This window comes from Lissotriton helveticus, chromosome 3_1 (genome assembly GCF_964261635.1).
Source record: "Lissotriton helveticus chromosome 3_1, aLisHel1.1, whole genome shotgun sequence".
NCBI classification, from domain to species: domain Eukaryota; kingdom Metazoa; phylum Chordata; class Amphibia; order Caudata; family Salamandridae; genus Lissotriton; species Lissotriton helveticus.
This window is the reverse complement of record NC_136061.1, coordinates 1,829,363,068-1,829,375,798: the sequence shown is the minus strand read 5'-3', so window position 1 is coordinate 1,829,375,798 and position 12,731 is coordinate 1,829,363,068. Positions and strand designations below refer to the sequence as shown.

Sequence of the window (12,731 nt, the reverse complement as noted above, 5' to 3'; positions counted from 1 at the left end):
CACAAGCTGGGGATGGTTCAGGAGTCTTATCAAAGAGTCTGCTAATTCTATGAAAGGATATGTAAATCTTAAAAAATATCAAAATTAAGAAAACCGGGCTAGGGTAGACTACCTGATGCCAGTTGGGCACACACATAGTCATAGGCTAGGGCCTGCAGCCAACCCCCGCTGCACACACAGTTTGTTTTGGGTACCCAGAGTGGGCAGAGAGCTGAGCCTGGCTGTAGGCCGCAGTTGAGAAGTTGCCAGAGCAAAGGAAGTTGTGAGATGTGGTTCCTCATGACCTTCAAGGGGTTGTAGTGATGTCGTAAGTAGGGGGCCCTGCCAATTTCCTGACCTTCTTTCTAGGACAATGACTAGTCAAGGCTGCTGATAAGCATTCATTGCTGGAATGACTGCATGCCATATAATATAATACAATATATTAGAACATTGGAATGTTGGGGGCTCCATTGCAGACAATGGAGTGCTCCCTGCTTCTACGGGCTGGTAAAGGCCCGCAGAGCAACATTCCAATGTTCTACAAAGGCGTCTCGAAGCTCGAGGGGATTTATATCCCCTCGAGCTTCGAGAACCCTTTGTTTAATTTGTTAGAACATTCTGCCCTCTAGTGGCAGAATGTTCTAATAGCCTTATAGCCCTTCGTAGCAGGGCTATAACGGCTATTAAAGTCCCGCTGTCTCGTTAAAGTCCCTCGCCTTCGGCTCTGGCCCTTAATAGCCGGTATAGTCCGCTACGGCGGGCTATAAGGCTATAATATAATACTACTTGTATTGGCATATCTGAAGGGGGTAGAGACAAAGCTGTACACTTGGAAAGATAAATGGTCAGTTTAATCAGATCAGAAGTATTGAGAGCGTTTTCCTCAATACCACTGCTGTGATATTTCAATATTTCATTATTTACTGATGGATTTAAAACAAACTACACTCACGTGCTCCAAATCCAAAAAATGCTGCAAACATGATTCTGGAGGTATTGGCAGATCATGCAAACAGTGGTTATATACTATACTGTGGCACACTGTGACAGTGTTTATACAACAGAGTATGGAGCGCTCTGTATCGCTAGGTGACCGACCGTGGGCACACGACGTAAAACAATATAGTGAATGAACTATCAATAGTAACACATATGTACACCCAGCACACATCTCTAAGTATGCCGCAAACATATGCCAGCAGCACTGGTACAGATGCTAACATGCACGTATGAAGGGAACAGATTTCTGGTCAGGTTAATTAGTACTGCTCTCCACCACTGAACTATGGGGCATATTATCAAGGTACAGCATTACAATTATCGCCGCTTTAGCGGCAGAAAACTGCAGCTAAAGCGGTGATAATAGGCTTGATAATACGCCCTTGAGATTTCTAATAGAAGCCCATGTTCTGCTGTGAACATGGGCCTCTATGGGAATTCACAAGGGCATATTATCAAGCCCATTATCGCCGCTTTAGCGGCTGTTTTCTGCCGCTAAAGCGGCGATAATTGTAACGCTGTACCTTGATAATATGCCTCTTTGTCTCTGAGAAGGTTGGAAAAGTAATCCAAATGTTACTGTTGCTTTCCTTTGGTAAATCCGAGAGGTCATATCGCTTTGCCTCCTCCTCAGGGGTAGTAAGCGCTATATAAATGTGATTACAATACTATACAGTGCAATATATTTCGGTTGAATCTCATTTTCCTCCTGACCCAGAATGCACAAGTACTTCCAGCAAAGAGACAGAGTAGGCCCACAAATACATGTGGCCCATAGTTCATATCTGCACAGTGCTTGCAGACATAACACAGTTACATCTACAAAGCTCACACACGGGCACAGTGCACACAGCATACAAACATGGAACATTCAGACACATAAAGCTAGGAGGAACTCATTGTGGGAATGAAAAGAGGAAGTTTGGTAACGATTGGCATTCTACAGACGAGACCCCACAACACCCCAATCAGTTGTTACCAATAAGTTTGAGGTATACCTTCTGGATTGAAAGTGATGAAAAACCATTTGCTAACGTTTCTTGCTATTTAGCAATCCCACTTCAAGGTTCTGTTCACAGCTTGCAGAGTGGTGGCATTCAGTGCTCGAGATACATTGGTGCACGTTGTGGGTGGCCATCAGGCCACCCACAACGTGCACCACAACGGCCACCCTCGCCAGGTTCTGTAGCACTGCCCTCCGGATGCAGTCTTCACGAGGCTCCTTTGTGTGGTACTTTACAGGCTATAGTCCTAATATTGCTGGCAAAGGTTTTGCTGTCTGTCTCATAGCTTGGGTAGGACTTAATCTCCAGATAGATTACTCTCTCCCCAGATATTTTGGTCCTGATTAAAGATCAGCCGGTTTCCAATATCTCTGTAAGCGCCCAAGTAAAAAGATGCACCGCTGCGGCAGGATAGCCCCCTCTATTCCTGTATTTCATTTCCATGTCTCCGCTACTCTATTATTTCAGTTCTTCCAGAATGAGGTCTCCAAGAAATGCATTCCCAAGGCTAAAGCAATGAGGAGATGACTCCACCCACTGTTCCTGAGGAATGAATGACCTAGAAGTCATGACTGGGAGCTATTCTCTGTCCAGGAGGGTGACAGGCAACCAATGTTCCTCTTTAAGTGAGGAGAGGCAACTGCTTCAAAGATATGCAATGCCAGAGATGCATAGCTTTGCATTTTATGAGGAAATAGTGTATCTGGATTGGGAACCCCTGACCGAGCCAGTGCTGGAATTTGTTTTAGCTCGTCAACAACATGCTAGAGTTTACTGAAGTGTGGTCCTCGGAATGATCATGTTACTATCAATCATCACTGCAGACTTCCTGCCTTTTACAAAATGGCTGCAACTAGGCATGCTATTCAGGGGATACTGACAGGGCTCTGATGCAGGGATGTCCTCCGTGTGATGCATACATCTTCTATTTAAAAGAAAAGAAGTGTTCCATTCTGGGACTTCAACAAGTTAATAGTGAGGTTTACCAAGATGTCGTACCTGAATATAAATGATATTTTTTAGATATTGGTCTAGAAAGTACGTTACTGTCATAACTGTGAAAATGAACATCGATTGTCCCCCACCAAAATCAGATTTTTAAATAAAGGATTTCAAAATCCGTACACTATTAGAGAGGTTTTTATTACCTTTATCCAGTAAAATGAACCAAATCTGAGCGGCCACCAATGAAGCATTGCATTGTGAACCTAGAAAGAAGTTGTAAGATGTTAGTGGGGTCAGTAGGCTTTTGTTGAGCTGATGGCTTACAGCACAGAGGCATGTTGTGCCACTGGAGAAAACGTTGGCGATGTTCAAGTGTGCATTTAAAAGGAAAGTTACACTGTGTCATGACAGACTTGGCAGACAACTTTACTTAGGCACATTTCATACTAATGTACATGAACTACATGTGAGGAACATTCTAGGTCGTTCTGCAAAGATGTCTGTACTCATAGTATACATCAAACAGCGGCAACCCTATTAGCCAAACCTGGGGCAGATGAATAGTGTTATAACTACAATGGTTCAGGAAAATTATTTACAATAAACAGTCAACAACTTTACATATGTGAAAACACAATTAAATCAGAAAGCAGATAGACCGAAAATCTTGAAGGGGTACCCAACACAAAAAAACTTACCAATGCAAAAACATATTTTTATTGAAAGAACAAATATACAAAAAACTATTACAGAACAATTGGAAAATACATAAAAGGTGCTCACATATTTACACAACAAAACAGCCATAAAATACGATTTACAGTGTAAACAAGAAAATAATGGCAGAGAGAAACAAAACTTAAAACAGGTCAAGTCCAGAAAAAAACAGGAACAAAGAATTGCAATAAATGCTTCCTCATAAATATATGCCAAAGACAGGAGTCAACGGCATTTCGACGTATAGCTTTTATAAGGTCATCATCAGGAGAGGAAGATATTTGTATAGAGCAACCAAACAATGTGGTTTGTGTGGTCTGAGTCAAACGTACTCAGATGAAATCACAAAAGGACCTGGTAAGAACAAAATCAGAAATCCAGCCACAAAAATGAATAAGCACACCGGATTTATAGTGCAGTGTGGATTCCAGTACAACTTTCAACCGGACATAGGCATTGACAGAGAGCGATATGTGCACTTGCTTGATTTGTCGGGCAGTGTTCTGATGTAGTGGTTTCTGAACTGTGAGTGGGTTGGTTTGAAAGTTGTACCGAAATCCACTCTGGCACTATAAATCAGATATGTGCTCATTAGTTTTTGTGGCTGGATTTCTGATTTTGTTCTTACGAGGTCCTTTTGTGATTTCATCTGAGTACGTTTGACTAAGACCACACAAACTACATTGATTGGTTGCTCTGTAAAAATATTTTCCTGTCCTGATGATGACCTTATAAATGCTATAGGTCGAAACATAATCAAAGCCTGTCTTTGGCATATATTCATGAGGAAGCATTTATTGCAATTCTTTGTTCCTGTTATTTGCTGGACTTACCCTGTTTCAAGTTTTTTATCCCTCTGCCATTGTTTTCTAGTTTACACTGTAAATCGTGTTTTTATTGATGTTTTATTGTGTAACTATGTGAGCACCTTTTATGTATTTTTCAATTGTTCTGTAATTGTTTTTCTGTATAATTGTTTTTCTCAGTAAAAATATGTTTTGCATTAATACATTTTTTTGTGTAGGTATCCCTTCAAGATTTTCTGTCTATCTGCTTTCTGATTTAATTGAACCTGTAGTATGGCAGTAGCTACATTTTTAAAAGTTTTGTCCTTGCAGCAGATACACATACACGAGCAAGGCTTATTGCCATCTTACTCCTCCTTGGCTGATGGCAAAAACGAGACTACACATGGACAACAAGAATTAGAGATCAGGCACAAATCAAGTGTATCCCTTTAAAAACAATACGACCTGAATTAGAGATTTGCAGACAGGTACTGCCTCATAAATGTGACATATATCTGCCTGCCTTCTTAGGATACAATGCACTTGTAATACGGTAGACAGGGTATCCAACACCTTTGTGACAGAGTACAGAACTACCTAACTCAGCTGGCCCCATAGTGGGCAAGTTCACAATGCACGCATCACTATTATACGCAAACATAACACATGCGTATAGAGTGTACATAGAATTCACACATGCGTACACCCTACCTAATGTTTACATATTTATAGTGCCAATGCATTCTCACTCACTGTTAACACAGATGTTAAAGGAACACACAGTATGCACAGAAGACAGCAGATTATTTACATATATGCACAGCAATGCACCTAGGTACTTACCCTGTACAGGGTAAGCATTGCACTTTAAAGTTCAAGTTTACAAAGGTTTGTGCGGACGATTGTACGAGACAGACAAGTTTTAGAGCTGTGACTGTGGGCCTCTAATATGTACAGTAGATTACCTCACCTGATTGCATTGCTGTGCATCACACAAATGCCTGGGCAAATTATTTGTTAACTTGAGCTAGTGAAGCCAGAGTCTTATCACATACTGGACATGCAGTGTACCTAGGCTGTTATTTATGAAGGGATTACGCACCCTTTGCATCACATTTTTGCGACGCTGCGGTGGCGTAATCAATGCGCCACACTGCGCCCTATTTACAAAGTGACGAATCTAGGGAGATGTGTCACTTTTTAACGCCCTGCGCTACATTATACCTGCGTGAGCTATAATGTATGCAGGGTGGGTGTTCCCCTGTGAAAAAGGCTAATAGAAGAGGCACAATAAAATCTATGGGATTTCACTGAGCCACTTCTACGACTTAACTGCGTCAAATCCATATGCGTCCTTCAAGAGGGCGTTAGGACTGACGCAGGGCCATTCAAATGGGACTCGCCCCATGTGTAACGACTCATTGCTGGAGTTGCATCTGTTTTGCAACACTATCCTGCAGTGCATCATTACTGCGCCAACAGATACGTCAGGATTCCTGACGTATCTGTTCAATGCTCGCAACATTGAGCGCTGTAGTTTAAATACAGCGCATCCATGTTGTCGCAAGGAGGGCGCAATAAAAAGTGTTGCATCACTGTTTTCAACCAGCGATTCAACACTTTTCATAAATGAGGCCTTTAGAGACTTTCTCTTACTGGGCACAGAGTGTGCCTCAGGATTTATCATATAGAGGTTTGGTTCTGTGGTAAGTCAAAATTGCTGCGTCTGCCGAGGATGCCCCAGGCAGCGGTGCTAAACAGCCTCCACCTGCAGCATAATGGGAAAGCAGCACCACTGGGCCCCTTAGCCAAACAAAATGGCCGGAGTTGCCTGAAGTAGCAATCACCTTGGAAATAGGACATTTTAAGCAGCAGACTGCTTCCTCTTAGTGTCACTATTAGACGTTTCACCCTCAGACGTTGGGTGGGAGTGGGGTGGATAAGGGATGTGGATGACATGTAGCAGCAGGTATCTGCTCTCTAGGTGTATGTCTAAACTCCAGCTCACCTCTTAACCCCCTCCCTCCTTCTTCCTTCCACGCTGTGATCCAGACACCACTAACTGTTTGGAGCTAATGACGGCCCGCCTGTCAAAATGCGGTAAGGACACACTTCCTTCACAGCCTCTCTCGTCCCTCACTTCTTATCTACCCTCCTGAAACCCCTAAAAACTAGCCTTATCCTATCTCTCCCTTTCACATATTGCACCTGAACACGTGACTCCTCCTGCTCTCGCTGTGCATCACCACTCGCACGCACATGCACAGGCTGTGCGCCCCTTTGGCTGCTTCTCGTCTCCGTTCCTCTGTCTTCTTAGCTTTATTTTAGAGTATTCTCTTTTCTCTGCTATGCTCTGTTTTCCAGCTCTGGTTTTCTGCTGCTCGCTAAGTCACTTTCCTGTAGCATTTGCCGCACCTTTTGTGTTTTGACCGACCTCTCTCTGGGTTGCTTTTATGTTTTACTGTTGAATGATAAAAGGCAGGAAGATGGTGGCCAAGGTGAGAATTTGGGTACACTGCTGCACCACACCTGCCTAAGAGAGGGCTTTCAAAACTTACCAACACTTGAATACCCACTTGAAGATCTTTAATGCTTATTTTTATTTGTGGTACATGCAGTTACAAAGATGGCTGGCTCGACCAGATCTGAACCGAAATGTTGAAATCTAGCCTTCCTTGATAGAAAAATCACCAACAAAGTATTCATTTTTTTCTGTGGTTCTCCAAAGAACATCTTTTACAGCTCCAATAGAGTGATCAAGTACAAACACAGATTACAAATGTACCAATATGCATGCATAGTATCTGCATGGCTCCCCATCCGCTGCCTGAGGAAGAACCTCTGGCTTAAGAAACTCCACCATTATTACGATTGATACCATGCAGATGAAACAACCCTCTCAGTAATTCTGCAACTACATGTTCGAGGCATATGAGCTGCAGATCTCACACTTAGTATTAGATCGCCATCTGGTGTTGGGCTCGGATGATTGCATGTTGTTGTCATCTTGGAAGAAGTCTTTGTAGTCACGAGATAGGTGTCTCCTCCCTTAGACGATAGTGCGCTTGGGCATCGACTCCATCATTAGATTGTTTTTTCCGCCATTGGGTTCGGATGTAACTTTTCCGCTTCAGTTCAAAATCTACTTTCTAAAGTAGTTCAATGTGAAAAAAAGTACTTAAACTCTTCAGATTAACTTTTGAACATCTCGACCTTTGACTCGACTTCATCAGCTCGATTCCGGTCGTCGACGCGAGCCGTTGGCCCTATCCACGCTGTGAGGCCTACAGCTCATGGAAAGGATGCCATTCAAGAAATGCCCTCAGTTTGGAGCAAAATTTCCACACAGTGACCATCATAAAGTCTGCAACCTGTGTTTGTCACCAGAACACAACGAGTCTACCTGTTCAGCCTGTGCATCCTTTCGATCGAAGAAGACCATTTGAGATCGAAGAGCTCGTCGACACATCATGCAGAGAACAGTCCCCAAAGTCAGTACAAATATTGCCTATGATTAAAGGGTTTAATAAGCATGCCCCGGAAGTGTTAGAAGATCCTGTACGTGTCAGGATTCTAAACCCCAGAATAGAAAAGAAGTATAGACCTGCCCCTGGAGATTCTGCCTACATTAAAGGACAACTACCCTTAGATTCTCTAGTCGTTTCCAATGCTAGAAAGCATGCTAACTCCCAAACCTCAGGAGAAGCGCCGCCTCCTGATAAAGAGTCTAAGATGCTAGACGCTTCAGGTAAAAGAATAGCTGCCCAAGTAGCTAATGCCTGGTGCATAGCTAACACTCAAGCACTGCTCGCAAGATATGACAGAGCCCATTACGACCAGTTAGAAACACTATTTCAACATTTGCCTGACCAATATAAGACACAAGAAAATGATCTAATCCAAGAGGGTAAGCTAATCTCAAATGCATCAATCAAATGTGCACTTGATGCAGCATACACTGCCTCTCGAGCAATAAATACCAGTGTCATCCTTAGACGCCAATCATGGCAATGCATCTCTGGTTTTAAACAAGAGGTCCAGACTACTATTCTTAATCAGCCATTTAACTAACAACAACTTTTTGGGCCGGCTTTGGACACTACACTAGAAAAGATGAAGAAAGACACTGAGACTGCCAAATCTATGGGAGCTTTACAGTCCCCACAAACACAAGGCTCCTTTCGTCGCTCTTTTTACAGAGGAACCTGTAAACAAATGGCAGCAAACAATTCATCTTTCTTTAAAGCCAATACGCAATCATGCCCTAACAAAGGATATTTTAGAGGCGGATACAGAGGAAACAGCAATAAAGGAAGAGGTCGAGGTAACAACACCAATCGTACCTTTCTCACCACAAAACAGTGGTTTCCGCTCCCCCCACAACATTCCACTCCTGTCGGGGGGAAATTAGCACAGTTCCTACCAGTCTGGAATTCCATCACAACAGACAAGTGGGTGAGACAAATTATCCAGTATGGTTACTGCCTAGAACTTACAGCTACCCCTCTACATATACCACCCAGACAGCGTCCCATGTCCGCAGAACATCTTACGCTACTAAAACAAGAGGTGCTCTCATTGCTTCAAAAAGACGCAATAGAGATAGTTCCCTTACAACATCAGGGAACAGGAGTTTACTTGCTGTACTTCCTAATAACCAAGAAGGATGGGACACTAAGACCAATTCTCAATCTCAGGCCCCTCAATCTATATATACACTCAGATAATTTTCACATGATCACTTTACAACAAGTGCTCCCACTGTTACAACAAGGCGATTTCCTTGCCACACTAGATCTCAAGGACGCCTGCTTCCACATTCCCATACATCCTTCTCACAGGAAGTATCTAAGGTTTGTACTAGAAGAACAACACTATCAGTTCAAAGTCCTTCCATTCGGGGTGACAGCTGTATCCAGAGTGTTCACAAAGTGCCTTGCAGTAGTAGCGTTGAGTTTTACAGGGTTATGCCCAAGTAAAAACTAACCAGCCTGGGTCAATAATACAGTACGTTATCACAGTTGGTTGGAGTAGTCCAAAAATCAAATATACATCAAAGTGCAAAAAGAACAAATGAAAACAGATCACCACAAATCAAAGTCAGTTCAAGAACGGAAATTTAATTTCCAATGTAGCGCCAGCATTAAATGTGATTGTAAGTCAAAGCATTAATGGGTCAGTATGCATTGCTTATTGATAGTGCTCATAGGTGTAGGAAGTAAAAAAGGGGGAAATTAGGGCAGTGGTAGTGAGTTGACGAGTGAGGGACAGGATAAAGGTGTTTGTGACAGAAATACAATACACAATATATACAAAATGGCCTTAAAAGCCTGTACAAGGTCAGTTAGTTCCTATATACATTCCTCATAGGTACATCTTCAGTTGATACATTTTGATCTATGAGCATGTGGGGGTTTGTTAAGACGGCCTATGTTTTGACCCCAGCGGAGAGGAGGGTTAGTAGTTGCCTCACAACGGCGTCTTCATCAGGACAGATGAGCACTTGTGTATAGGAAGGACGGGCAATGTTCAATCCTGAATGGGCTTTCACTGGGATCCTGGCTCAATGAGTTCTAGGTCTAGCGGGGCATGGGTAACCAATCTCCCGATGCAGTCACTGGTAAATCCGGGTAAGAGTCTCTTTCATGCGGCTGAGTTGCTTGAAGAATGAGTAGTAGCAGCACATCTCAGAAGACAACAGATCCATGTCTTCCCATATCTAGACGACTGACTGATAAAAGCCAGGTCATTCAATCAGTGTGTTCAACACACTCATCAAACCATTCAAACATTACAGAACTTGGTATTTACGATCAACTACACCAAGTCGCATCTCCAGCCCTCTCATATACACCAATATCTGGGGGCTACAATAAATACCTCAACAGCTCTAGCTTATCCCAGCCCAGCCAGGATAGCGAGCATTCAAGTCTTAGTCCCAAAATCTCAATATCAACACTCTCTCTTGCATTTTTATTGTGCCATATGCAAGACTTCAAATGCGTCCCTTACAAGAATGTCTAGAACATCAGTGGAATCAGGCTCAAGGACAACTTACAGATCTGGTGTTGGTGGACAGCCGCACACATCGCTCTCTGCCGTGGTGGAACACCAAAAACTTGTCCAGAGGGCGGACGTTCCTCGAACACGTTCCACAGATAGTACTTACAACAGACAAATCTCTCACAGGATGGGGAGCCCATCTCCTAGACCAGTGGTTCCCAAACTGTGCGCCGTGGCTCCCTGGTGCGCCACAAGAACTTGCCAGGGGCGCCGGGCACTTCTGGGGGACGTGTGAAAGGTTGCAAGCTTTCAAATAGTACGCCTCAGTTTAAGTTGCATATTTGAAACGTGCACTTGCGGCCCGAGTAAACATGTCTTGCGAGGGAGTTTTGGAAACCGCACCTGTCAGCCTCTGGAATGTTTTGGACCAGCGTATGACATGTTGCAGGGCAGGCGCAAACAATCATAACATGATGCTGAGCGTTATTGCTGCTCGTGCTCTGCAGTGACTCTAGTAATGGTGTCTACCAGGAAAATCAGGTAATCATTATAAATGTGAGATTGTTTAATTAACACTTTTTGTATATTTATCAGCAAAGCTAATGCCTTCATCGCCCCTTCACTCCCAAAATGTGTTCGTGTGTATCAGAAGACATCCAGTTGGCAAAGGTGACTTGTGGGCAAAGAATGTTGAATGCAAGGAAAGAGGCCTTAGAAGAGGGGCGCAGTTGCAAATTCTAATGAAACTTTCCACTGAATACACAAGATAATAATATCCTATTCATGTGTGCTGCTGATTTGCAGATCACTGAGCGCAGTGTGGTTCATTCAGGTTCATGGCATGCACCCACCCCTCCTTGAAACCGAATACTGGACCTGCCAATTTCTGCCAAGAAAGAAACAACACACAATTAAATATTAATTAACTCCCTGCTCCCAAAGAATAGCACCCATTTTCTATAGTCTGGATCAAGTAATCAGCTCAATAAAAGAATCAAAGATTATGGTGGTGCGTAGCAGATAGGGAAGTACATCACATGTGCACTGTATATTTTTTATTTGCGCGCAAAAGCCATTCTTATTCGAGATATCTGGGTAACATTTCCAAGCCCTTGCAGCTACTTCTCTGTTGCACTTGGAAGCTAAGAGCGCTTGAGAAGCCTTGAGCTGGCATGGCTGAGAAATTAGAGATATTTTCCTAACCAAAACCATTGGGGTTTAGTAATGCTCAGCTGTGAGTGTTTGTGAAGGTATGGAGTGTTTGAGATGACTGGAGAACTATGTTGTTGTAACTTTTCCTGCCAATACAAACAAAATGCTGCATCGTCAGTTGGCTTATCTTCAAAAATTAAGACAACAACCTTCTTACGCTCCTTCCCCACTCTGCAAAACGTTTGGAACTTGGTAGAACATGTGCGCTCATAAACATCTACTCATCTATACTAAAATACAGTTACACGTGCTTACTTCAATTATTAGTCACTTATCATCAACACAGCTCTAGAATACATTTAAAAGAGATCTCAAATTATATTTGCTGTTTGAAGCATGTACAGATCATAAGGGCTATAAAAATACCAGCTTTAGGTGGAGTTGTTTATTTTTGGACCAGCTGGTACTTGAATTTACCAGTGGTGCTGCTAGAAAATAGGTCAGGTGGCAACCCTAACGGCTCGTTTTTTTACTGTTGGGGTTTTTGTGTACATGCCACTTTAGCACAGTCTGTCTGTGATGCAGAACCCCCCGGTGTTTTTTGAACAACCATTGGATGTGTTGGTAAGCAAGCGACCAACCACCAGACAAAAGAGGAGAAAAATGGATGTACTCCAGAGGCCGGGCTTACATCCCCACCACCCAAAAAATAAAATGACATAATGGGGAGCCGCGGACAACAGACAATAGATAAAGGGAGCCACAGGTCGAAAAAGTTTGGGAACCACTGTCCTAGACCATACAACTCAGGGAAGATAGACCACTCAACAAAAAGTGCTCCACATCAATCACCTAGAGCTGCTAGCAATATTCCTAGCACTAAAATCTTTCCAAGTACATGTACAGAACAAAGCTGTCTTGATCCAGACGGACAACATGACAGCCATGTACTACATACAAAAACAAGGAGGCACAAAACATTTGGATATGGGCCATTCCACAAAAAATATATCTACCAGCCGAAACATTTTCCAGGAGTTCACAATCAAATTTCAGATCTGTTAAGTCGACAGACACAACAGATTCACAAATGGGAACTACATCCACAAATTCTTCTACCATTTTTCCACAAGTGGGGCCA

At 42.9% G+C, this 12,731-nt stretch overlaps 1 protein-coding gene across 3 annotated transcripts in view; it reads left to right on the top strand.

Annotated features, from left to right (window-relative positions):
* The window catches only part of BRSK2 (BR serine/threonine kinase 2), a 762,518-nt gene that overhangs the window by 724,225 nt on the left and 25,562 nt on the right, over positions 1-12,731 (top strand). For 2 of the 3 annotated variants that reach the window (XM_078682764.1, XM_078682763.1), the window contains one exon: positions 6,488-6,535. The exons of the other annotated variant lie outside the window; for it this stretch is intronic. In XM_078682764.1, coding sequence (XP_078538890.1) covers positions 6,488-6,535 — 48 coding nt within the window. The remainder of the gene's footprint in view (positions 1-6,487; positions 6,536-12,731) is intronic. 3 annotated transcript variants of the gene reach the window in all.